The sequence below is a fragment of the Heteronotia binoei genome, chromosome 18 (genome assembly GCF_032191835.1).
Source record: "Heteronotia binoei isolate CCM8104 ecotype False Entrance Well chromosome 18, APGP_CSIRO_Hbin_v1, whole genome shotgun sequence".
NCBI classification, from domain to species: domain Eukaryota; kingdom Metazoa; phylum Chordata; class Lepidosauria; order Squamata; family Gekkonidae; genus Heteronotia; species Heteronotia binoei.
This window is the reverse complement of record NC_083240.1, coordinates 21,837,836-21,864,115: the sequence shown is the minus strand read 5'-3', so window position 1 is coordinate 21,864,115 and position 26,280 is coordinate 21,837,836. Positions and strand designations below refer to the sequence as shown.

General features: G+C 44.1%; 1 protein-coding gene across 1 annotated transcript in view; it reads left to right on the top strand.

The window, feature by feature from the left end:
- The first annotated feature begins 601 nt into the window (after positions 1-601).
- Positions 602-26,280, top strand: part of DNAJC11 (DnaJ heat shock protein family (Hsp40) member C11) — a 72,807-nt gene continuing 47,128 nt past the window's right edge. The window contains exons 1-3 of the mRNA XM_060259241.1: positions 602-760; positions 17,748-17,877; positions 20,550-20,623. Of these exons, the coding sequence (XP_060115224.1) occupies positions 686-760; positions 17,748-17,877; positions 20,550-20,623 (279 nt within the window). The 5' untranslated portion in view covers positions 602-685. The remainder of the gene's footprint in view (positions 761-17,747; positions 17,878-20,549; positions 20,624-26,280) is intronic.

The following is a 26,280-nucleotide window of genomic DNA, read 5'->3' as shown; positions in this document are numbered from 1 at the left end:
GGCTATTTTTTGCCGGTCTTGCATCCAAGGCCAACCTCGCTTAATTCTGACGGGATTACGCTATTCAGGCTGAGTAAATATACACTGAAGAATTAACGCAGAGTAACGGGAATCGCTGCTTACTTCAGCAAGCTCGCCTTTATTTTTTGCTTTATTCAACGTCAGTCAATTAATCACACAGCGAGACCAACTTCTTGCAGCGTTTGACATCAATTACGCAGCTACACTTAATTTGCATTATTTAACTTTAATTGCCTCGCCATGTCTATTTTTGCATTACTTTGCCGTAACCAGTTGCACGCGGTCCACGCCCCCCCCCTTTTGCATTGTTTAACTTTCACTTGTCCCTTCTACCACAACACCCAATACTAAGTACAAAAAAATTGTAATTAAATGCGCCCATGCGCAGTGCGATCTGCGGTCCCCTCTTCGGAACCTCTCAGGGTAGATTTTGCGCTCAATCCGCGCGCACATCCCTCTAGTCCCCTCCTATCGCTGATGCGCGTGCGTGAGTTTTCAAGCGCCTCTCGGTTCCAATTCCCCGCTCCTTATTGCGAGACGTTTCTACAGGGGGCGCTATGACGGGCGGGCTCTCATTTCTGTGTGTCTTCCTAGATCGTCGACGGCGGCCGATTAGCCGTGGTACTTCCAGCGCATGCGCCCCGAAGGGTGAGAGGTCGGCAAGATGGCGGCGGCCTCCTCCGGGGATGAGGTGCCGGACAACGAGGACTATTACTCGCTGCTGAATGTGCGGCGGGAGGTGAGGCTTGAGAAACAGCGGCTTTTTCGCCTTTCGTGGCCTCTCAGAGGAAGAGCCGCGTTTGAGGGCCGGGATTGGACGCAGCTGTCGAGGGAGGCGGAAGGGTCATGGTGGTGTTTCATTGAGCCGCGTGTGATGATGCTGTCCTCAGGCCGCCATACAGTCCAAGTGGTGCAGCGGCCTCGGTCACTGCAAGGCGTTGCCCTGCTGGATGGGACGCCTCTTTTTGTCCTCTGAATGAACGATGAATGGCCGCCCTTGAGGAGCGTGTCTGGGCGAGGACTGTCTGTGCAGTCTGTAGAAGCGTTTCTTCGTTGCTTCTGTTATTTGCAGTTGCTCATCTCCTGTGCCTAGTTCTGTGCTTTCCCCCTTCCAAGAACATGAAACTTTTTTATTTCCCTTCACTTCCATTTTGGAAGCTCTTTTTCCTGATTTCCTGACCTTTGTTACTCTTCTCCTACACAAACATTCTGGTGCATAAGCTGTAAAAGAGGTAAATTCGATGCTATAGGATGTACATGGAGTGTTGTGCATCATTCATCCAAAACTTGGCTGCTCTTGATGTGTAGGCAGCAATAGTAGCCGTCACTAGTTTTGCCAGGGTCATGATGGGGAGAAATGGGGTGTTGTTTCAGCAGTGTGGAGAACTTGGGAAACAGCAAGCTTTCTGAAGCTTGATGTATGTGACAGGGATTTGCCTGACATTCTCCCAGACAAGGTGGAGCATGGGGAAATGGTCTCAGCTCTCCTGTCCCTTGTACTTAGCTGCAGATAAATCAACAAAGCAGCAAGAGGAGTCTCTGCTTTGCAATACTGCCGAGGGCTTAAGGAAGGGTACTAAAGATAGCTCATTTTTTCTGGTTTAGAAGCAGCATCACAGTTGCCTTCTCCTGTTTTGGCTATAGGTTGAAGAGAAGAAAGCTACTTTTTAAAAAGGTGACTAGTTAATGGCCATCAGGCAGGTAGTATCTGTTTGCTTTACCCTATTTTTAAGATGACTGCCCCCTCTGGGCAAACTAGCATTTTTTCCCCTTTGTACCTAAGTATGACCTTTTGTACTCCAAAATCTCTTTAACATGCCTCCCCCTACTTGCTAATGATGGATGATTAATACCCAGGTTTTTTATTGAGATTGGTTCCCAAAGTGGTTGAAAATAATCACTTGTCTTAATTAAATCTTAATAAAAGTATTAATAATGATGTAAAAACAAAATGGAAATAAAACTTTAGCCCACTCATAATAGCAGAGCATTGAAAACAATAGCTATCAAAATAAGCAGCCAGAAATTGTAAAAGACGAGAAAAAGTAGAGAATGGTAGACATAGAAAACAAAAAAGGAAAGTGAATTAGAAAACAATGGAAATGGATAAATGCAGCTACAAAGATCACAGATAACACATGCTAAACATCTAAAACTTTTGAAATCAATTAAAGGATTAATTTTCCTTCTAGTCACATGTGATTTTTTTAAGTTAAAAGGTCCAACATCTCTCTAATGCATAAGTCTACCACAAAGAAAATATAGAACTCTGAAATCTTGTCTGTTCATAGTTATATAAATATAACAGTTTAGTTGTTGAAAGTTTATTTGTCCAGTATAAGCTGAACTTTTCAACAGAATTTAATGAAACTATTAATGATCTGTAGATGAGAGAGAATCTGCCTCAGTCCTTCAGGTCAAAATTCTGATCTTTGAAATATGATTGGGGTCATTTGGCAGTTCTTTTAGGTGGAATAGAGGATGAAAGAGGATGGAAAATGTGAGAATGCTACACTAGTGACAACACTTAAGAGACTTTTCTTTACTGCCAGGTCTGGCAGTCCTGTGTGAGTTCCCGTCCTACAGAAGAAAGTTTATTCAGTACTTTCAGCAGTTTTTCTCTTTTGTGGTGTATACTTATTCAGTCAAATGATTTGTGTCCTTGATGTTCAACAGGAGAGCTTTTCGTATCAACTTCAGGTACAAGGCAAAGTACACTCTGGGTTTTCTTGGATGAAACTGATTATCCCCTTCAACCTGAATTCTGACAGAAGCTGCCGGGGTCACCCTGACTGGTGATTTATGCAGGTCTGCTGTGCCCCCATGGTGTTCAGTACCATTAATTATGGTACCCTTCTGGTTCACCTTGCATTAAACCTTTTGGAGGGCAGAATCCAAATGTTGTTGCTGGTGGACTTCTGTTTTAGCCTTTGGTTTATAGGTTACCTTAAGGTTCTATCACATCTGAGAGGGGTCATCTGGAAGTTTAGGACAAAGTGCCATTGGTATGCTGATGACACACAATTCAGTTTATCTTTTCCATCTAATACCAGTGAAGCAGTGGAAATAATTAACCAGTATTTGGAAGCAGTAAAGACTGGTTGAAAGTGAATAAATTACAACTTAATCATTCAGACCAAATGGAAGTGTAGTATTTTTCCAATTTAGGTAATATTTTTCCAGTTTACGTAATATTTTTCCGGCTTAGACTGGTACAGCCATTTCTTCAGAAAATTGGCCTGGCTACCATCTAATATGCCTTAGTAACATCCTGGTTACACTATTGTGCATTACTGCTCCTGAGGAAAACATGGAAACTTCAGCTGGTGCAAAGCTAGAATCTTGACTGGGACTTAATTTAAGTGAGCGTATCAGGCCAGTGCTTTGCCAGCTACAGTAGGTCTCAGTTTATTTCTGGACTTAATTCAAGTTTATCTTTTAAGCATTTAAAGCTCTAGATAGTTTGGAAACCGCCCCCCCATCTGATGTGCTATCTCCTCCCATATCAGCCTGTCAAATTTTAAGATTGATGAATGGTGCCTTTCTGAAGGAACATACCGTATTTGGTCACGTTGAGTGGGAGAACTGGAGAAAAGCGTTTTTATCAGCTGACCCCAGGTTATAGAATTCCTTCCCCTAAGAGAAGAGATTAGCAACATCAACTGAGGTCTTCTGGAGAGGATTGAAAATGTGTTTGTTCTGAAAGCCCTTTGGAGATATTTTAACATGTAACCACTTTATCTCCCACATTTTACAACAAATTTTCTTTGTTTTGCCAATTTCTTCTTCTATTTTGGACATTTACTACTTTGTTTTAAATTAGTAGCAGCTTTTATTGTTTTTGGTTCTTGATATGTTGCTTTATTGATATATTTACTGTTGCTTTGAGTGGGTGGGGCTAAGACTGATGTTGTGTGATTATTATTATGTGATTCTAATCTTCTATAAACTGTCCTGAATGCCATTACAAGGACAGAAGATTTAATAATACAAATAATAAACTCAAGGGTGAATCCAGACAAAACAGAAATGATGCTGGAAGGTGCCTTAGTTGTCTGATTGAAAAGGGCAATGCCTGTTTTAGATGGGATAACACACTCCTTGAGAGATCAGGTTTGTAGCTTCTGTATCATCCTGCATCCTCTGAGACCATTTTGGCATTGGTTGTGTGGTCTGGTTCTGTGCTTTTGGAAAATAAGTATTTTTTCCTGAGTCCCCACAGAATCAATCTTTCTCAAACCTGGTTTGCTCCAGAGTTTTGGGAAAGATCACAATAAAGCCTAAGTGGCTACTGTGTGAGTGGGAACATTCAGATTCTCCTACCCACGTGGCAGCCATTTTTCTTAGCCTCATCTCTGCAGTAGTCATTTCTTCCCCTTGCTTCTGGAGACTTAACAAAAATCAGTACCAGAATTATTATTATTATTATTATTATTATTATTATTATTATTATTATTATTATTAATTTCATTTATATCCCGCCCTCCCCCACCTTGGCAGGCTCAGGGCGGCTAACAGCAATCCATAAAAACACACCATAATAAATAAAACATTAGAATTACATTATAGAACAATAAAACATTAAAACATTAAATTAAAAACCAGTCTAGTAGATACAATTATACTGCGGTATAGATCTTTGGACCGCATTGGCGGATCTTTAATTACCATTTTTCTTAGCAGTCCGAATATGCTGATTTAAAAAGGATGGTCTTGCAGGCCCTGCGGAACTGTTCAAGGCTCCGCAGGGCCCGCACCTCCTCGGGGAGTCGGTTCCATAGGGTAGGGGCCGCGATCGAAAAGGCCCGTATTCTGGTGCTCTGATATTTAACTTCCTTCGGCCCAGGGATAGTCATTAAGTTTTTCCCCGTTGACCTCAGTGCTCTCTGGGGTTCATATGGGGAAAGACGGTCCCTCAGGTAGGCAGGTCCTCGGCCATATAAGGCTTTAAAGGTAACGACCAACACTTTGTACTGGACCCGGTATATAATCGGCAGCCAGTGCAGTTCACGTAGTCCCGGCCATATATGCTCCCGTTTCGGGAGTCCCAACAACAGCCTGGCCGCCGCGTTCTGCACTAGCTGCAATTTCCGGGTCCGGCACAGAGGTAGCCCCAAGTAGAGGGCGTTACAGTAGTCTAGTCTTGAGGTGACCGTTGCGTGGATCACTGTTGCGAGGTCCCGGCGCTCAAGGAAAGGGGCCAACTGCCTTGCCCGCCTCAGATGGAAGAATGCTGACTTGGCAGTGGCTGCTATCTGGGCCTCCATCGATAATGAAGGCTCCAGTAAAACACCCAGACTCTTTACCTGGCGCGCTGCTTTCAATGGCGCACCATCGAAGGCCGGGAGAGCTATTTCCCTTCCCAGAGCGCCGCGACCCACGCATAGGACCTCTGTCTTCGCTGGGTTCAACTTCAGCCCACTCAGCCTGAGCCATGTCGCTACAGCCTGTAATGCCCGGTCGAGATTCCCTGGAGCGGGGTCGGGCCAGCCATCCATTAGTAGATAGAGCTGGGTGTCATCTGCATATTGATGACAACCCAGCCCAAACCGCCGGGCAATCTGGGCAAGGGGGCGCATATAGATGTTAAACAGCATCGGGGAGAGAACTGCTCCCTGGGGCACCCCACAATCCAGTGTGCGCCTCCGGGACCGCTCGCTCCCGATAGCCACCCTCTGTCCCTCGACCTAGGAGAAAGGAGGAAAGCCATTGCAAGGCCAACCCCTCGACCCTAAACATTACACTGATATCATTATATCAGTGTAATGTGCACCATCATGTCATCCAGGTTCTCTTAATCCTCAGTTTTCATTAAAAAGGCATATCTCAGCAGTGAAATGGGCTAGAGTCTTTTTAAAAATGGCAGCTGGAAATTCAAAGAATCTGGTAGTCACATTGGTATGGTGTTATATAGATATTCTAGGGCTGTTTTTTTAAAAATAGAAATGCAGAAACCCTTTGGACTGGTGCATGTGTGTGGCTGCTGCTGGGGAACTTGGGGTAAGGAAGTAGTTCAAAACCTGTCATATGAAAACTCTATGCAGCTGCACCAGCAACAGGGAAACCACAAACACCCATCCTTGTGTGGAAAGTATGTTGAGATCCTGTATCCCTAGGTAGCCCTGGGCACCTTTTACCAACTTATGTAGATTCACTGGCTCCACTTTCTTCTAGAAGACCATGACTTATCTTTTAGCAGTTCTGCATGGGGCTTACCTTTTAAATATAATTTGGGAACTTCATCTAGTGCAGAATACAGCTGTGTGGTACAAACAGGAATGGATGCTTTACGCCAGTATTGAAACAACTGCACTGGCTTTCTCATTGTTTCTTGGCCAAGTTTATTCCAGATATTGGTCTAGTCTCATCTCCACATTCCTTCATTCTATCTGTCCAAGCTACTGACCAAGCTTTTACACAATTTTTATTTTATACTGTCATTCTCTGCTGAATCCATCTTTTATGTTTAAACCCACAGTCATTAAGATTTATTTTATCTGCTGTACATGGCTGTAGACTTCTGAAAAATGGCTAACAAATCTAGCTAGCTAAATTTTAAAAAGTGGAATTGTCATACTCTAGCTGGCAGGCAGAGCAAACAGAGAGAAACAAATGGGAAGTAGTAAGATGTTTTTATCTAGACTGGTACTTACTGTATTGATGTGCTTCCCTTTCCCTAGAAGGGGCAGTAGACCTGTTTGTTGGGTTGCCTTGGTAAGTAACAGTCTCCTCCAGGCCATGAAGCTTTTGTAAATTTGAAGTGTTGGATTGTTGTTATTGTTGTTTGTTCTGTTTTCCAGATGGCTGACTCACAGGCAGACTGGTAGCTGGTTTTGTGGTTTAGGAATTTTTGTGGGCATATTGGGAAGCCCGTCTTTATTTTTGATTTGTTGGATGGCCTTCTTTTCATTGTCCTGCTCATGACTGCTAAGCAACTCAAGCCATTCTGATCACATTTTAGTCCACTTGCCTAATGTTGGCTTTGGTTCTGGCTTTCTAATCTACTGGATGTACTGAGAGTCAGTATGGTGTAGTAGGTAAGAACATTGGGATCTAATCTGGAGAGCTGGGTTCGATTCCCCACTCCTCCACTTGAAGCCAGCTGGGTGACCTGTGGTCAGTCACAGTTCTCTCAGCCCCCAAAATAAACTTAGCTCACGACAAAAGAGCTAGAGTTTCAGACTTCCAGACAATATTCAGATCTCCCGGCTATACTACACCCACTGCCATATGATAATGAATTAATTATTGGGTGTACTCATATACCAGAATTCTCTAGGAGATTTGGTGTTTAAAAAAATCATCTATTTTCTCCCATAACCAAGCAGCACTGAGAAAATATTTCAATTGACTCTAGAACAGCAGCTGTTAGTCTGTTGTTCCCTCTTTCCTCCCAAGTCATTTAGCACCTTAAAAGCTGGCAAAGTAGCTCGTGATTTGAGCATCATCACATGCACAGTGCACCAGCAGCTTGTTTTTAGAAAACCTTGTGGTCAGCTTTGAATTTATAGCTTTGCCTTGACACCACTCTTATGCCATTTCGCCTATTTCAGTCTGCCCCTCTTTCTTGGTTGGGTGTTGCCAGTTTTTGATGGCAGCTGGAAAAAGAAACTCCTTTTTGTTGATAAAGCTGTGCTTGACTAAACATGTACTGATTTTTAAAAAACCTTATTTTAATTGTAAACTAACCATACCTTGATATAGACACACACAGATCAGCTGTTAGAAATACTCTCTGAAGTGTAAGACATTCTACTTATTTTCTCATTTCTTTGCAAAACAACCTTATGAGTTTTGTCATAATTAATCCTGTTTTTATTTTTGGGAAACTGAGATCAAGAGATTACCAGAGATGTGTTGAATCTGTGGCTGAGGCCGGGCTTGAACAGAGGCTGCACAGTCCAACTTGGTGCTTGGGTGGGGGCAACAGTGGAAGGGCTTCTAGTGTCTTTGCCCCACTGATGGACCTCCTGATGGCGCCTATTTTTTGGGGCCACCGTGTGACACACAGTGTTGGACTGGATGGGCCATTGGCCTGATCCAACATGGGTTCTCTTATGTGCTTAACTTTATTACAGGAATCCAGTAGCACATTAGAGACTTATTCAGCATGATCTTCTTTGAGTCAGAACTCACTTCCTCGGGTGCATAGAATTGTACATTCACTCCAATTGATTAAATACCCAGCATCATGACATGTATTTATAACACTTTATTTTTACTGTTAGCCACCTTGATGGTTCAGAATGGCAGTGTACACATTCTATAAATAGAATAAATAAGGGGCATATGGGCAATGTTATAAAGAGAGCCATTGTTAATCAATATCCAATCAAGAGAGAAACCAACTCATGCAGGATGAGTGTGAGATGTTTACACCAACAGTAGTAGAGTAGAATAAGCATCAGTTGTAATTGTCAAGAGTCACTCCATTTTGTTCCTCTTTCCATATGTATCCACTCATACAATGCTACACTTGTGCTTGCTTGCTATGCTGCCTTTGATATGAATTGCTGCTTGTTGCTTATCTGAAGGGAGGGTGGCGTGTCTGGGAATTGGCTAGTTACTACGCAACCAAGGTTGAGAACTGGAGGAGATGCGACCCAGGAACTGATAACACCACCTGTGGTGATGAGAGCTTAATAGAAACCCCGCACAAAATCCCCCGCTTTAGCTTGGCACACTTTGGCTTGAATTAGAACGGTCAGAGCAAAGGTTTTTAAACTGGAGGAACTGGTGGAAAGGTCAGTTCCGACAATGCATGTATATGCCCATTATGCTGGAATAAAGATCTTGAACTCTACTTGTCTTTTCCTTGGCTCTGGGTCTGACATTTTGTCAGTACTGACTTTTACCACGAACTGGCCTAACCCCAAACTGGTGAACCCCAGGCTGGTGAACAGGACCAAGCTATGGGGACCACCAAAATCACCGAAAATGAGGAACCCAAGTCCGAGGGGCCACGGGTTACTCTGGCCACCATGACTGTGCGTCGAAGGGATTGGGGCTCCATGGATTTCTGGGAGAGTATTATTGGAGATCTGAGAGAGGACCCCCGTGGAGGTTCCAAGGAGATGAGAGTGGAGGGGAGTACCCCCGGACAAGCGGATCGGAGAACCATGCTGCGGAATGAGTGCAAGAAGCCCTTGCCAACCAGAGCAGCCACCTCCGAGAAGAGATGCAAGCCATGCACACCGTCATGATCCAAGAGATGCAGAACCTTGCCCTACAGGTGTGGGCGATAGGGGAGCGGGTCGTGGATGTGCCTCCTCCTTCAACTAGTTCAAGTGGTGGGCGAACAGCCTTTGATCCCCACTGGAGGAGAACCCCCAGCGGGAGATGAACTGTCAGCCGGGGGCGAACCGGGCCCACAGCCCGGGCCGGAAGAACTGGTGGCGGAGCAGGGAGGGCCCCGTGTCAGCGAAGCAAGATTTGATGGGGACCCAGCAGAGCTAGCCTATTTCATTGTGTCTGTGTGGGGTCACCTCAGCGTCTGGACCCGCAACTTCCCAACGGAGCAGTCGCGAGTAGTGTACATGGGACAAATGATGAAAATGATTGCTGTTAAGGAAAGGATGTGTGTTGTCTTGACATGTTCTGCTATAGTTTTATGAGAAAAGATGTCAGTTCCCAGAGTGCTGTAGTTTTAGTGAGGATGGGCAGGCAAAATGCTTTGTCAAGGTGATGCTCTTTATAGCTATTAATTTTGGTTCCATTCAGAACACAGGAACAGTGTTTATTAAATTGAAAAAGCAGTGTTGCTGGAGGAGAAGTGAGAGAGGGTCGCTTCCATGATTCCCAGCAGATTCACCAACCGTGATGAAAACTTAGAATATAGGTGAATTGAGAAATGGGACTTGTCAGTGTCCTTTCAAAATAGAAGAGCGTTATGACAGATCATTTAATTGGGTAGCTCATAAATCAAGATTGAGCCAATGTGTGCCTTCTGAGCAATTCTAGTCAGGAGTGCTGACTTCAGGGATGGGATTTCAGGTGATAATTGCTTTTCCTGTCTCTGAAATACTTGGAGAGAGTCCCCTCAAACCCAGGTGATTTTTTTTTCTGTTAATGCTGTAGCAGTTTTGTGGCCCAGTCCTGAGATGGTGTACAGTTCATCCGCCTTCCAGCGTTTTAGTGGCTTTGAACTGCCTATTCCTGCGTGATTCATTTGTAGCCACCGCCTGGGCCCCAAACCTGTGCCATAAGCTGACAAATTGCTATGGATGTTGATTGAGATCACTGAGCCGTTCACAGTGAAGTTGATGGCAATGCTAGTTACATACCACAACTGACGACCAAAGGAAGTGGGCCCCAGGAATGTACAGAAATCTGCTTTGTCAAGGCAATAGATATATGGTGCTTGACCTGTCAGTCTTTGGGCATCTCTTGAGATGAACTGGAAATATCTGTGGCCTGCTGAGTAAAGGGTAAGAAACCAAGCAGCCTGGGGCTGTTCTCTTTTAGCTTCAGCAGCATGCAGAGAGAAGCAGCATAATATTAATAAAGTTCCGTCAAGTTGTAACAAGTGCATGGCAACCCCTCATGGAGTTTTTAAGGCACAAGATGAGCAGAGGTGGTTTGCCATTGCCTTGCTCTACATAGCAGATCTTCCTTGGTGGTCTCCCATCTGAATGCTAACCATGACTAGCCCTGCTTAGCCTCCAAACTCTGGTAAGGGCAGGCTAGTCTGGGCTGTTGCTGAAACAGCAGGGAGGAAGAAGAAGGTTGTAGTGGGCAGAAAGATCCACGTTCAATATAGGACAGCATCTCCCATTAAAAGAAACCCAAGCAGCAGCTGTTGAGCAAGACCTGGTTCTGCCTGAGGCTCTGGAACAAACATAAACGCTCAGGGGGGAAACCCACTAGAAAAACTAGAAATCCTTCTCCCCAAAGTACTTTGTCTTAAAACTGGGGGAGGGGGAGCAGAGAATCTACAGCATTAGATAATTCCTATGCGTAGTGTAGACACGTGTAACAGTTTCATTGTTGGAGAGAGGCTGTGGCTCAGTGGTAGAGCATCTTTGCATGCAGTAAATTCCAGGTTCTTTCCCTGGCATCTTCAGTTAAAAAAGAAACAGGCAGTAGATTATAAGAAAGACCTGTGCCTGTGATACTGGAGAGCTGCTACCAGTCTGAGTATAGGGGTCTGATTCAGTATAAGGCAGCTTTGTGTGTTCATGTGTTTGGTGTGTAAATATGAATCATTTTGACAGCAGCTGATATGCTGTAATATAATTATTCAGCATTTTCAATATTATAAAGTTTAATTTGATATCCAAATGTGCTGGTAAGTCAGTCTAGGATCTGGGAAACCCAGGTTTGAATTCCCCACTCTGCCATGGAAGCTCACTGGGTGTCTTTGGGCTAGTCACTTTTTCTCAGCCTAATCTACCTCTCAGGGTTATTGTGAGGAGATGAGAATGATGTAAGCTGCTTTGGGGAGAATGTTGGAGTATAAATATAGTTAATAAACTATAAGAGATGCTTATGCTCAGGTAACACATGGAGTATTACATATCTCAGTTTTCTCTGGATTTCTATTTTTTCCCCCTGGAATCTCTCCCCCCCCCCCCCAACTCAAAGCTTTAGAATATCCAGATATTTTCATCTCTCCACTAGAGATCCATTGCTAGCCATAGTTCAATTGGACTGATGGTGCAATCATAAAACAGTGTTACATCCTTCCAAGTACATTGAGGGCAAGGAGCTTAAAAGGATGTAATTCAGTTTAGGATTGTATTGTGATTCAGCATAAGGCAGCTTTATCACCTTGAGTCTGAGAGGAGGCGTCTTTTATTAGTACCTTACAGACACAAAGCTGAAGGTCATGTGTTGTTTCCTTAAGAAGTCTGCCTAATAGAACTAAGCAGACATATAAAATAGGAAAAAAAGGTTATTGTTATGAAGAGTGAAACTGCTTGGAGGGGAGAACTTGAGCATTGTGGGCATATTGCACTTCTTTTATTGGGGGCCTTTAGGTAGGTAGGAGTCCACTCTTGGGTTGACCAGATTTTGCTCAACTGCATTATTATCTCTGAGTTCAGTGTTTTTACTTTTTGCGTCAGTGGAAAAAAGGGGTAAGCCACCCTTGGGAACACCATATTGTGGGAGCTAAATTTGCCTTATGCCCCATCTTATTTATCCCCCCCAATGACAGCTGTTTTATTTTGTCTTGCATAACACAGTGGGAGTTGTTTACATGAGACTGTTCCTATCTGCAGAGCTCCACCCTATATAGTTTTGTTTGTTGGCCATGCTAAGTAAAATGCTGGAGCAAAGGAACTAGCTTGTAGTTTCATTTGTAGATCCCTCTCTTCCATCCAGTCCAGCAGCTTGGAGTCCCTTTCAGCAGCAGGGGAATCCTACAGCAAGGCACACAAGAATTCTGCCCCAGAATTGATTTTGCTTCTGGGTTTAGAACTTGAGGAATTCTGTATCATCCCCAAACCAAGTTTCCTTTGTCTTTGTTTCCACGGTCTCAGCTTCTGTAGGGCAAAGCCAATTCTGAAGTGCTCTGGCTAATTTGAAAATAATAGGTCACTAAACTTTATGGGCTTGGGGAAGAGGAAGAGGACGGTGCTTAACACCCGGTCCCTGACAATTTGCTAGGATGTGACCATTTAATCTGTAATAGATTTACATCCTGCAAAGATGTAACTGGATGATTGAGATACAAAGTGAATGTGCTTAATCCCCCGAATAGCATGATGGCGCGCCTCTTAATTTTGCCTTGAGCTTGAGTAATAAGAGTATAACTTAAAATATCATTATTAGTGACTTATGTATCTCATTACAATTTGAAATGTTGTCAGTATTTTCTGCGGTGGCTGGAGAGAGGTTATCACTCATGAAATATTGAACCAATGACCTTAGTGATTCACTTATGATGAAAGGCCCAATCTAACGTTTTATTGAACATGATATTTGTGAAAAATGGAACTGCTCATTTCTATTACTTAATCAATAGCACATTAAGCCATTTATCATTAATTTGATTAAAGAAGGTCATTGCCAGCTGGAAATTCCACTCCCTTCTCATCTACTTTAATTCTAATAACCAAGCAAGTGGAAAGAGATTGCAGAAAGTTAAAAAAAAATTACTCCTTTGCTGGACTATGTGTCTTCAGGAAGCTGAGCAGGTATACCTGAGTCCCCTGTCATTGAAGCAGGAACTAAATAAGCAGAAGAAAGCTTTAGGTTGTAGCCACTTGTCTCCAGAAACGGTTCAAGTCCTCCTTCAGTGTCACTTTTTAGATGCCGACAGCCTTCCTTGTAATTTTTTTTTTTGCCAATAAACTCTGTTCTTGAGAAATAATTAGCATTATATGTGAATCACCCCAGTCTTTTGTTCCTGTGGTAAACACCTGGGCAAACCTCTGCATCAATGAAAAGGAATTAAAGACCCTTCCTTCCTCACAGGGATATAGGTATATAAAGTAAATTCTTAGAATTCCTTTGTTCAAAATGTTGCTTATCTTTTTGTCTTTGCAAAATGATCTCTCTATAAGAATCAGTTTGATGTAGTAGTTAAGAGCAGTGGACTCTAATCTGCAGAACCTGATTTGATTCCCCATTCCTCCACATGCAGCTGGCTGAGTGACCTTAGGTCAGTCACCACTGTCTCAGAGCTCTCTCATTCCCCCCCCCCCCGCCCCACGTCACAGAGTGTCTGTTATGGGGAGAGGAAGGAAAGGTGATTGTAAGCCCTTGCAAGACTCCTTTAGGTAGTGAAAGGCAGAGTATAAAAACCAACTCCTACTACCACATTTTCAGAAGGATATAGACAAGCTGGAACGGATCCAGAGGAGGGCAATGAAGATGATGAGGGGTCTGGAGACCAAGTCCTATGAAGAAAGGTTGAAGGAGCTGGGCATGTTTAGCCTGGAGAGGAGGCAGCTGAGAGGTTATAGGATCATCATCTTGAAGTACTTGAAGGGCTGTCATATAGAGGATGGTGTGGAATTGCTTTCTGTGGCCCCAGAAGGTAGGACCAGAACCAATGGGTTGAAATTAAATCAAAAGAGTTTCCAACGCAACATTAGGAAGAACTTCCTGACCGTTAGAGCTGTTCCTCAGTGGAATAGGTTTCCTCAGGTGGTGGGCTCTCCTTTGGAGGTTTTCAAACAGAGACTAGATGGCCATCTGACAGCAATGACGATCCTGTGAATTTAGGGGGAGGTATTTGTGAGTTTCCTGCCTTGTGCAGGGGGTTGGACTAGATGACCCTGGAGGTCCCTTCCAACTCTATGATTTTATGATTCTACTCCAGAACTGAAGAAGTGTACATGCACATGAAAGCTTATACTCAAAATAAGACTTTGTTGTTCTTAAAGATGCCACTGGACTCAAACTGTGTTCTGTTAACTTGCTTCATGTCTACTCAGGCTGGCAGCAGCTTTCCCAAATTCTGGCTGAGGTCTTTCTCAGCCTTGATTGCATCACTGCTCTGAGAAAGGAACCTTTTCCATTGCCGTTACCTGTAATTCTTTTAAGTGGAGATGCCAGGGATTGCTCACCCCAAAATCTTTGACCAGCAAACAGGTGCTGTGATATTGTCTTGTGGCTCCATTCCATGGTCCCACTTCTGCCATCCTTCAAATCCCTCCCCTAGACTCACCTTTTTTGTGAAGCCTTTGGCTTGACCCTTTAGTCAAGAGAGGCCAAAGTACATGTCACTGTACCGCTCGCTTTTCGTTCTTTGTTGCTCAGGCTCCTCCACCAGTCTAAATTTAAATGGGGCAAATGTGTTTTTAGCCTGCATTGCTCAATATATGGCTACAAGCATAGCCAGCTTCAAGAGCGGATTGGATAGAAATATGGAGCAGAGGTCCATCAGTGGCTATTAGCCACAGTGTGTGTGTGTGTGTGCATGTGTGTATAATATATATATATATATATTGGCCACTGTGTGATACAGAATGTGTTGGACTGGATGGGCCATTGGCCTGATCCAACATGGCTTCTCTTATGTTCTTAATATAGAACACACTGTAGAAATGGACATCAAATAAATAAATAATGGTTGCATTTGCACAATTGACTCACGAGACAGACTCCTGCTTTCTCATTGCAGAATTTGGCCATTTTTGTCAAAGTGTGAACCTATAGTCCACAGTCCTGACTGAGTACATATGGTTGTCTTAATGTTTTACTACTTTGACCTGAATAGCCCAGGCTAGCCAGAACTCTGAAGCCAAAAAGGGTCAGCTCTGTTTAGTACTTGGATAGGAGCCCACCAAGGAAGTTCTAGGCTTGCTAAGCAGAGGCTGGCAATGCAAACCACCCCGAATGTCTCTTGCCTTAAAAACACTGCATGACTTGGTAGCAAAAAAGATATAAGTTTTTCTTGTGTGGTGAGGTCACTGGGTTCTAGAGTCGGAAGCGGGCTTTATAGACCATTAAGGGCAGCCTTCTGCTCAGTGCAAAAATCCAAGGGCAGAACATTTTGGGCTGAAGACCTCCAGAAAAGGCAGCCCCTGCCTTCGGTAACTGGTTTAACTGTCAGCTTGTGCTCATTTATAAATATAAAATGTAATGAAACTATGGAAAAATTTGTTGTGGGGGAGGGGGAAACTGAAATTTGGAGAGAAATTGGAATACGTGCAATAACTTTCAGTCTAATCTAAATTTAATTTACTGCTTCAACAACCCAAAACAAACTTTGTACTAAACAAGGCCAGAAAGAATCTTGCATATTCGCAGTAGGATTACCAGTGTATCTGGCTATCAAGATAAAACTTTTAAAACTCTGAAGATGCTGAGCTCTTTAATAATGTTTCTCCTCAAACATATTGTAGTATATTTATTGCTGTCAGAATTATTCACATAGAAACAATTTAACAGGTTGTTGGAAATATCTTGCCTGTTTGCAGTGTCTGTAGTATAAGAATGTTCATGATCTAATGCTGTCAATTATTTTACATTAAATTCATGCTAAATATTTTCAGGGAGTGAAATCTTGTCTAAAGGCAGAAGAGGAAATAATTCCTTGGAAATCCAGGGGACCATTGGGAAACACTCCTTTTTTAATTGAAGATTTTTTTTTAAAATGGATGTGTGAATTTTTTTGTTTAAGATTTTGCAGGCCTTTTCAGCTCTATTTTCACCCTTAGGAAGTTTCTCCTAATGTTCTACTGAAACCAGCCTTCCTGTAACTAAAGCCTGTTAGATCTAGTCTTGCCCTCTGGAGTATCAAGGAGATGAGTCTTTGCCCTTTTCCATGAAACTCTCCTTCTGGTACCTGAAGAATGTGGTCTTGTCTCTCCCTCCCCCAAGTCTTCTGCAGGCTAAACACACCCAATGTATTTGGATCTTCCTTCACATATCTTGTTTTCCAGACTCCCAACCATCCTCATTATCCTTCTCTGAATCTGTTCTGGTTTGTTCATGCCTCTAAATGTAGCACCAAGTACTGATCACAGTATTCAGACTTGTGGTTTACCCCTGCCCCTGTTGCCTTATTGTGAGAGATCTGCCAATACCGTCATCCTATTGCAGTAAAGTCAGGGCATGGAGAGAAGTGTCCTCAGTAGCTGCCTGTTGAGATTTAAACCCTGACTGAGCCTCAAAACTCTTGTCTTGAGCAATGTTGGGCAACAAGTCTGCCCATGGAAGGAAACAGGGGGACCAGTAAAGCAGGTCATATCTGCTGCTGTAAAAGCTTTTGAGTCAGGCTTGTTGCCTGGACTGAGCAGTTTTTGAACTTGTTCTTGCTAGTTCTGGGTTGCCTTTGCCTTCCTCTTCCTCTGCTTTTGCCTACTCAACATTTTGGCCAGCCTCCAAAGAGCTACTTTCGGAGCACCCCAAATGATGTTGGGAGTTCTTAGTGCCAGGCCTCTCCCTCCCAACCCTTCCCATATCTCAGAATGTGTTTGAAAGATGGCTTGGTTTTTTATAAAGCAGTTATTGGGTGCTGTGAGACACAAGATCAAAGTCCCCATGGGTGCCTGGAGTTCATGGTGACATTCTTCAGATCCTGTCCTGTGCAAGCTTTGCTCCCTGGTTCTTCCAGATGCTGCAAGATGGAAAGCCTTAAAACAAGTGCAGCGAACTAACCAGCGTGAAGAAGGGCTCTTGCCCCTCTCTGCCAAGGTTGAGCTGACAAATCTTGAAATGCAGTCAGTAAAATGACAAGTTCTGTTATACTGTTATACTAGGGTGGCAGAGTGTGGTCGGTAGAGAGTTCTGGTTCAGATCTTTGCTTGCTAAGAAGCTTGCAAATATTGCTGGCTTGCCTGACTACAGATCCAACAGCTAGTTGATTTTTGCAACCCTCCACCCAACCGCCTCCCAGAAAAGCTCCCATGAAGCTTCCATAGCTGGTAAATTTTATTTGCTACTGGTAAGAGATCATGTACATAAGATAGCTTTATCCAGGCCACTCTTTACTCCATTGCCCCTTCATCGGGGGGTGGGGTCATTGTTCTGGCTCTATTTGTGGGGCTCTTGAAAGCACTACAGAGGCAATTAATGCAAATGGCTTTGAATGCTAAAATGTTCTGTGCAAAAGCTTAATAATAATACTGATGTGCATAACCGATGGTTTTATTACACTATGCTGGGGGAAAAAAGCCCAACTAAAACACCGTTTCATTATGCTCCCCGTTTAGTAGCACGAAATGCGCTGGAGTGTGTCTGATGGGTTCCTGTTTCAGGGCAGATTCTGAAGATGATAGCGACTTAACTGCATTGATTGTGCTATAATTGGATTTCTTTTCTTCTTGCAGGCCTCTCAGGAAGAGCTGAAAGCCGCCTATCGCAGGCTGTGCATGTTGTACCATCCAGACAAGCACAGAGATCCGGAGCTGAAAAGGCAGGCCGAGCAGCTCTTTAACCTTCTTCATCAGGCTTATGAAGGTCAGTGCACGCCTTGGATTTGCAGGCACTGTCTGTCCAGCTGCCGATATTGGATTTTCTGGCTGGCACGTCTTTAGAGTCCAGAGAGTGATGCCCCCCCCCCACTTTAGAGGTGACGGTTGATTTTTTTTTTTTTTTTTGCACTTCTCATTCCAGAGAATCAATACTTGAACTATCAGTATATGCCACATGAGTTGAAAACGAGTGTGTTTGGGGACACCACACACGCAACTAAATAAGAGTTTGATTGGACAGTCTTGTATTTTTAATACAATCTGGAGGAGCCTGGGACTTGACCATCTTGTAAGAGTGCAAAAGCATCCTTCTTTTTAATAGCCTATGAAAGCTGAAGCCTGTCCTGGAAGATCAGAAGTGCAGGAGGAGACATGCCCCTCTCTTAGGCGGTACTCAAGGTGTTTTCCCTCTTGAGGCAGTTTATTTCCGGCTTTAGCTTTCATTGGCCATGCTCTGCTCCAAGAGAGCTGCTGCATACTCGGATGCAGGTGGGGCAAAAGCAGTCTCCCCATCCAGAAGCCCCTGAGACTTCAGCAAATGGTATCAGCAAACCTCCACATCACATTGCAGCCATGAGTAGCTTTGGGGGGAGGTAGAGTTTTTTTTAGCACATACGAGAGGAAGTTAGTGAATCCCTTTGTCTTGTGAGCTGACATGGAATGTCTCTGGGGGGGTTGAAGCAAATGGGTGAATCACAGGAACTAGGGGAAATAGTGAGGTAGCCCTTTGGCTACTGGGTCAGACCCTCATCCTACAAGACCCCAGGACTTTATTCTGACCAGCCCAGAATTCTTCATACATCCTGTCATAAATGTAGGCTTCTGTTCCCAAGCTTTCTTTTGGAGTGCTGGAGCAGTTCCCAAAGCCAGAAGGCTGGGTCCATTAGAGGCCAAAGACATGCCTTGGACCCCAATCAGGAGTGTGGTGATAATTGTGACATTATCCATACAAGGTTGTCATAAAGTCAAAGTCCGACACTGTTCACTCACCATATGGGTTATTATTGTCATATGCCTCCCGTTCTTGGCACCTGTTAGATAATCGCAGCATGTATATTGGCAGAATTGCACAGTCAGGTCCCATTTGTAAGTCATTTAGCCAAGAGCACTCTGCAAAGACCTCCATACCTTTTGCACACATTTAACCCCAGAGCCCTTCGCCAGCTGAATGCTGGTGCTAATTCAGTTTGACCCTCAGCAAAAAGGAAAAAAAAAAGGATAGAAAGGTCTGCTTGAATTGATACAGAGGATCTGCCATGGACTTGGCTAAAAATTAAGACCTCCTGACTCCTCGTTGAATGAGCACAGTAGCATCCTTCCTCAGTCTGAGGCCTTATTGTGAATGCCAGACACCCCAGTGAGATTTTTTGGCATGGGATGCAGGGAGGATGAATAATCAGAGAACGGGGACATTGTTTTTGTTCAGTATCAAGTAGGCAGAAGTTCATGATCTGTAGAGGAAATTTTTAAAAATCCAACTGTGTCAGCGCTGAAATTGTCATCCGAAGCAGTCGTAACTGTAAGTGTTTCCCATCAAGCTAGTTTTGCTTTTTGTGACGGATTATAGCCGAGATGAGAATTTCTTCCACCAGAGAAAGCATGGGCTATAATTTATTCAAGATGCTGTTTGCTAAGCTCTGCATGCAATTCTCCTATAATTAGACTAACTAAGTATCAAGGAAGATGCTCGTCTCCGAAATAAAGACTTTCCCAGTCTCCTATAAAAGCTTATCTTGTATCTCAGCTTAACAGGGATTTTTTTTTTTTTGCTGAAAATTTAGACATTAATGGCCACTGGAAAACTCAGAGTGTGCTGGGTGATGAATCTGCATAGCTGAAATAATGTGATCTCACCAGATTTTTAGTTCTGCAGTCGTAGGCAGATGGGACTTGAGTGCATTTCCACTAAGGGTTTGATTGAAACGGTTGCCCTCCTGATTATATTCTGTTATCTGGGTTTGGTTGAATGAATCTTGCATGCACGTGAATTATTGATAGTTTGTTTGCAGTGTTTTTTGGAGATCTGGGGAGAAGCAAATGAAAACTTAAGCGAATTAGGAACCGGACAGATTTTTTTTCCGCCCGTAACAAAAACTGCAACAGCAGCACACTTTGTCGCCCAGCGGTTTGGCCCAGAGGGGAAGCTAAAGTGAAATAGTGAATAAATGATTTCTTATTAAATCCCAGAGATTAGCTAAAGAAATTTGGCTCCAGTGTTTTCTGAATGGTCAGCATTTCTTTCCTCCCATTAGGCTCGAACGTGGGTGGAATCATTTACAGCGTTCTTAATTAGGCCTTGGGATGCATGGGAACAAGCTTTGAAGGGGCGGGAGAAGCTGAGAGAGAGACCTTGAAAGGGGTACAGATTGGGGAAAGGGAACTCTTCACCTGTTGACAAAGCCGCCTTTTGAAAAATCGACTCTAGGAGTGCACTTGGAGCTCACCATGCAACCGCTTTCCTGCACTAAAGCGTAGGCACTCAGGAAGGTAAATGGGTGAACATGACGAGAATTTTCAAATAGGCATGCACTTGGCACTGAGCCAGGGCCGGCTGTGGGTTATTGTTGATCTGGTTTGATGTGAAGCGTGCTGTGCTTCTGCTGGAACTCTGCCTTGAATGCTGCAATCTCTGAATGTTGTCTTGGTTTTAATTCCTAGTGCTTAGTGACCCACAGACAAGAGCCATCTATGACATATATGGGAAGAGAGGACTCGAAATGGAAGGATGGGAGGTAAGGAACTTGCATCTGGAAAGAACTTGCAACTCAGGAGCGTCACCCTTTGCCCCCAAGCTTGTGCTGTTTGCACCATATGCACTCCACAATCCCTGTGCCAGAGGTATAATTAGAACAAGGGAGAAACTATGCTCCAGGTCAAGGCAGTGCTTGACAGTGAAAAGCTCCATCCTGCCCTGTGAGATGTGATATATGAACAAATATGAAGTGCCTTATACTGAATCAGACCATCGGTCCAGCAAGGTCAGTATTGTCTACCCAAACTGGTAGCAGCGTGTCAAGGTTTCAGGTTAAGGCCTTTCACATCACCTACTGTCTGGTCCTTTTTAACTGATGCCCCCCCCACCCCCCTACGTGCACACAATGGGATATTACACAGACTCAGACCACTGGTCTATTCTAGCTCAACATCTTCCTCTGACTGCATCATTCTCTAGACAGAGAAAGATCTGTCCTGGAGTCTGCTGGGAACTTCTTCCCGGAGACGCCAGGAACTAAGCGAAATGGGACCACCCACATGCAAAGGATGTGCTCTAGAACAGAGCCGAAGCCCTTCCCTGTCTAGAAGTAACGATCCTTGACAGCAAAGGGGAAGAAAACAATCTGCTGGAATAGCCTTTCTCATCTTCTGAAGATTTTTGAAGTGAAGCTTGTTTTAAACTCCCTTGATCAGTCCTTTTGACATTTGGTAAATGCCCCAGTCAAATAATATATTGCCCCAGTGCGGTACCTTCAAACTGTGTTACCTCATATTTCAGACTCATTCAAGAGGCCTTCCTTACTAGCCTTTCCCACAGACTACTGAGAGTCAGGATACATGATCTTGTTATGTTTTCTGTTCCTATACTTTACCACTTCAGATGTGCAGGGACTGGAGTCAGAATTGCAGGTTTGAAAATAAAAGCAACCAGCTCCCTGCATGTAGAAAAGTAGTCTCCTGACAGGTTAATTTTTTAAAATGTGCCTATAGTTTTTAATATGGAGTAGTTATCAGGAGTTGAGTCCCCTACCTGCTGCCTGAAGTGGTATAGTTTGTGAAAACTGTACTCCTAAGTTTTTTCCCCCCTCCTGCTGCTATATAAAGAGATGTTCTGACTGCTGCTACAAAAGCATACTGTTACTCTTACGAGATAGGGAGATTTTATGTTGTTTTGCTTCATGGTACTACTATTTTATGTTAGTATTGTTATCCTGTATTGGTACGTATCCAACAAAGCAGGGCACTTAAGTCTTCAGAAGAGGGGGTGGTGATCTCTGCCAGTTCCCCTCTTCTGCAACCCTTCAATGCTATTCCTGAGGTCTGCTGACAGCATGGGGGGTGGGGGAGCTAAATGATCTCTAGCAGGCAGGGGACTGTATAAACTACCTTGTACAGAATCAGGCCCTTGATCTGTCAAGGTTGGTGTTGTCTGTGACTTGCAGAGGCTCTCCAGGGTCCCAGACAGAGGTCTTTCATGTTACCTGATGCTGGGGGTTGAACCAGGGACCTTTGGCATTGCAGCAACATGGCTCTATTAAAGGGTGGAACCAAACCCTGGTTCGTTCAGGTAAACTCTTCAGTGGATGCTGTAGCTATGGGACCATTTTGAATATGCATTCACCAAATGCTGAAAACACTTAAGGGTGCACTAAATAATGTGCTTTGCAACTGGATTTTTTACTAAGAATGGCAAAATCCATTTGCAAATAGTCACGGTGTGAAAGCTCCCTAGGGCTCTCCCCTCTAAGACAATAAAGTCAAAATAAAAGGTTGTTTTCTGTGTTTTCATATCTCAGTAGCTCCTAGAACAGCCCTTGTAAGGTTAGACCAGTATTTCTGAGGCTGAGAGAGAGAGAGAGAGGCTTGCAGAAGACCTCCTAATGATTGAGATTTAACTGAAGGACTCTTCTGGCTTGGAGCACATACTCTTTGCTGCTATCTTACCATATCTCTGATTTAAGATTATCTGGCCACTGCAAGAGGCTTCCAAAGGTGCTTCAGTCCTGGTGACATTTGCTTCAGTCCTGGTGACATTTGTAGGAGTTTCCCACACTTATTTAAGAAACAAATCCCTCTTTCTTCTTAAGGCAGCACAGCCTTCTGTGAGCGCTTCTGAGGCTGGCTTGACCCGGAGTTTTACTTAATCTCTGTAAGAAAACATGCTCTGAGGTGGAGAATAGCCCACAGTTGTCCACTAGCTCCGGGTGGAAACCTGTTGGCATTCTCTTCTGTACCCACAGTTTGGCAATAGCTTCAGGGACAGAAGTGGGCTCCTACCCTTCAGCTTTTCCAGGAAGAATGCACTGTCTTCCTCTCCCTTGCCAAATAAGAAGTCCGCCCTTACTTTTCAAAGGGAAGAGCAAAATGGGAACCTGAAGACAACAACCACCCCCTGCTACAAAACGACATCCTGCAGTCAAGAAAATGAAGAGTGCTTCACTGCTGATAAACGCTCCTTTGAAAACAAGACTTTTAATAAATTGGATTTGTGGTTTAAGAGGCAGAGTGGGCCAGTCAAGTTCCCGTGCACCAGAGCTGTATCCTAAGTTCTGATGACGACGATGATAAAGCATGCGGCGAGGCCTTTGCCGAAAGATTAAAAAACGGCCTTTTAGCGCACGGCATACAAAGCGCCTCCCCAGGTATTAACTCAGAGATGTATCGGGATAATGTGCTGTAGATAAAATGAGCCCATTACTTATACTGTGAAGCCAAATCTAACCAGTGGAGCTCATTTTATGGAGCCGCCATCGGCAGCCTTCGAGGAGTGTTCCTGCAGCTGCTGGATGAATTGTTTAATATACAATCTTGTCCCACTTCAGTAATAGCTTTCACTCTAGGGAGGCAGCGGGTATTACTTTTAAAGCAGCTGCCAGTATTTTAAGTGCTATTAAACTCTCTTGCCCTTTGCTTCCTTCCTGTTAAGATGAGCGTAGTTGCTGGTAAAAGGCAAGCACTGAGGAAGGGGCTGCTTGTAGCCCTGTTGGGTGTGGGTGGGTGTGTTCCCTTCTCGTCTACTGGAGTTCTTGTGCTTGAGAGCATTTGTGTTGGTACCAACTGTGCCGTTTTCAGAACCGTCTTGCAGGAACAGGCCAGCATGGCCAAGCAGATACTTCTACAAGCTCTCAAGCATGGCACAAGGGCAGCATTCCTCTATTGTTTCTGTTCTTAGCGCTTGATATTCTGTTCTTAGCGCTTGACCTTGTATGTAGAGATTCCATTGAAGGAAGAGCCATGGCTCAGCGTAGAGCATCTGCTTGGCGTGCAGAAGGTCCAGGGTTCAATCCCTGGCGTCTCCAGTTTAAAAGGACCAGGTGAAAGCCTGAGGCTCTGGAGAATTACTACTGGTCTGAATAGACAGTACTAAACTGGATGGACCAGTGGTCTGATTCAGTATAAGGCAGCTACATGTGCATGGCTCCACTTACCCTTCATGGCTGTTTGGGTTTGATAGACTTGTCCTCTGATATCTAATCTTGTAAAAGATCTTGGCTGTCCCCATTGAAAGCTGAACCTTAGTCTTCCCTGGACAATTAGATTATGGATACACTGTCTGTCTGTCTATTCTATCTAACCTGTTCTAGCAAGGAGGAGTCTAAATCATTTCAGAAATACAGGCTTGTCCACTTCAATGCAATATCAAGTGAATCCCTGAACTGTAGGACACATTCTGTCTATTTAAAAGGACATATCTATACATTGTTGCTGATAGCATGTTAGTTTTACAGTTTTACTTTTCAAGAGCTGGTGTGGTGTAGAGGTTAGAACATTGAACCAGGATCTGGGAGAGTCAGGCCTGAGCCCTCCCTCCCCTTTGCCAGGGCAGCTTGCTCTCTGACCTTGGGCCTATCACACAGGGTTGACGTGAGGATAAAACGAATGGGAGGAGAATGATGTACACTGCTTTCTGTCCCCCGTTGGGAAGGGAGGCAGGTCATTAATGAAGTAAATAAATACACAGTGTCATTGAGAAGTAGCCACTTTGGCATGCTGCACTGAAAAGATCACCTGCCATTTAACGTACAAGAAGATGGGACCAAAGAGAGGTATACGAGGAAGCCACGGGTCAAGCAGATGACGGACTGCAATGCTAGGGAAGCAGCTGAAGGAGCAGCAGGCCCCAGTTGTTTCCCCTACTTTGCAGCTGTCTCTAAGCAAGGTACCCAACAGAGTAGGAGGAGGGGGATCTCTCTAAAACGGCCATGTGGGCTGCTGCAGCTGTGCGGAAGCCCTGTCTCTCCTTCTGTAGCCATTCATCTGTCTTTGCCCCTGTTTTCTCTGCCCTTCCTTTCCTTATTCTGGCTGCTGCCTCTCCCCCCTTTCTTCAGGCCCTTGCTTCAGCTAAGGGCTTTGCGGTCATGCAAAAAGGAGGGAGGAGACTGGGCAATTGACTGCCAATGTCACTGTGGGCCCCCCTGCTGTGCCAGCCTTGCTTTGCTTTCCCTCACTTTCTAGGGAGCAGGGACATTTGGAGGGCTTTCTTCCAAACGCAGCCAAGACTCCTATTCTTCAGGATAATAACATCATTAGAACCAGAGGCTGCTACTTCAGTTATGCATTTCCAACAGCGTCAAGAGCAGAGATTCAGCCAGTCAGGGGAACCAATACCCTTATGCTTTCTGAAAATACTTTTTTTTATCTGATTGAGCTGATTCCTGATTTGACTGCATTGTATCTTTGCTGCTTTCTTCAGAAATTGCCCTGGCTTCACATTTTCATATATTGTTGCAAAATTTGATCTTCCCGGATAGTCAGATAGCCCATAGTCAAGAACACCGTTGTTCAAGCTAATTCAGGAACATCAGTGAGATGACCTTTTGCTGCTAGCCAATGGAGAATACCCATAAACCTCTGGGCCACATGCTGTGTTTCCTTTGCAAGACATCAGCAGGGGCAAAAAAACCACCATAGGACACTGAACCCTAATCCTCTAGAAATCTTATAAGCATTTTCTGAGGTTTCATCCGGCACGCTCTCGGACATGTTCCCATTACCATAAAAGTCTGAAACTTGCTTTTCTGTTTTTCATCTGAAAACTGAGGTTCTAAGGAACCCAAGACAATACCCCATGCTGTGCCTCTGAAACTACGGCTGCAAGCATTGCTACTTGTTTCTTTGTGTTTCGTCTTAAGTCCAAGCCAAAGGTGATATGGAGAGTTGTGTGCTCTTCTCCCCTCCCCCCATTTAAATTTTGGAATGGGTTGATCTCTGTCAATACAAATATCAGTATGGCTGGCTCCACGGGAGCATTTCAGGTTGGGAACACTGTACTGGGGGGGGGGGGGAGGTTTGAGTCCCATCCCCCCTTGTGCTAATCCAAACTGCACCCTTTTTCTGTTTTCAAAGAAGGTGCTGGGCATTTCGTTCACAGGACTCTTGATTATCACATCTGCTTTGGTGTCTTCTGTTCCTCTTGTGGGGGTCACTGCTTTGCTGTTGTCTCCCTTTACTCCTTCTCTGTCTGCATCTTTTGTTCTGGAAGACCCATGTGTTCTTGCTTATTGAAGCCTTGGTGGTGATGATGCTCTCCCTGCTTTTTCTTTCAAGGCTGGGATAAGAGAGACCTTGCTAAGGAAAGCGTCCTCTTCCATCCCCCGTCTCTGAAAGTTATTCATAGTCACTATGATATCATTTGAGAAACGTTGTTCAGTTTCAGTGTGTATCGGAGTAGGAA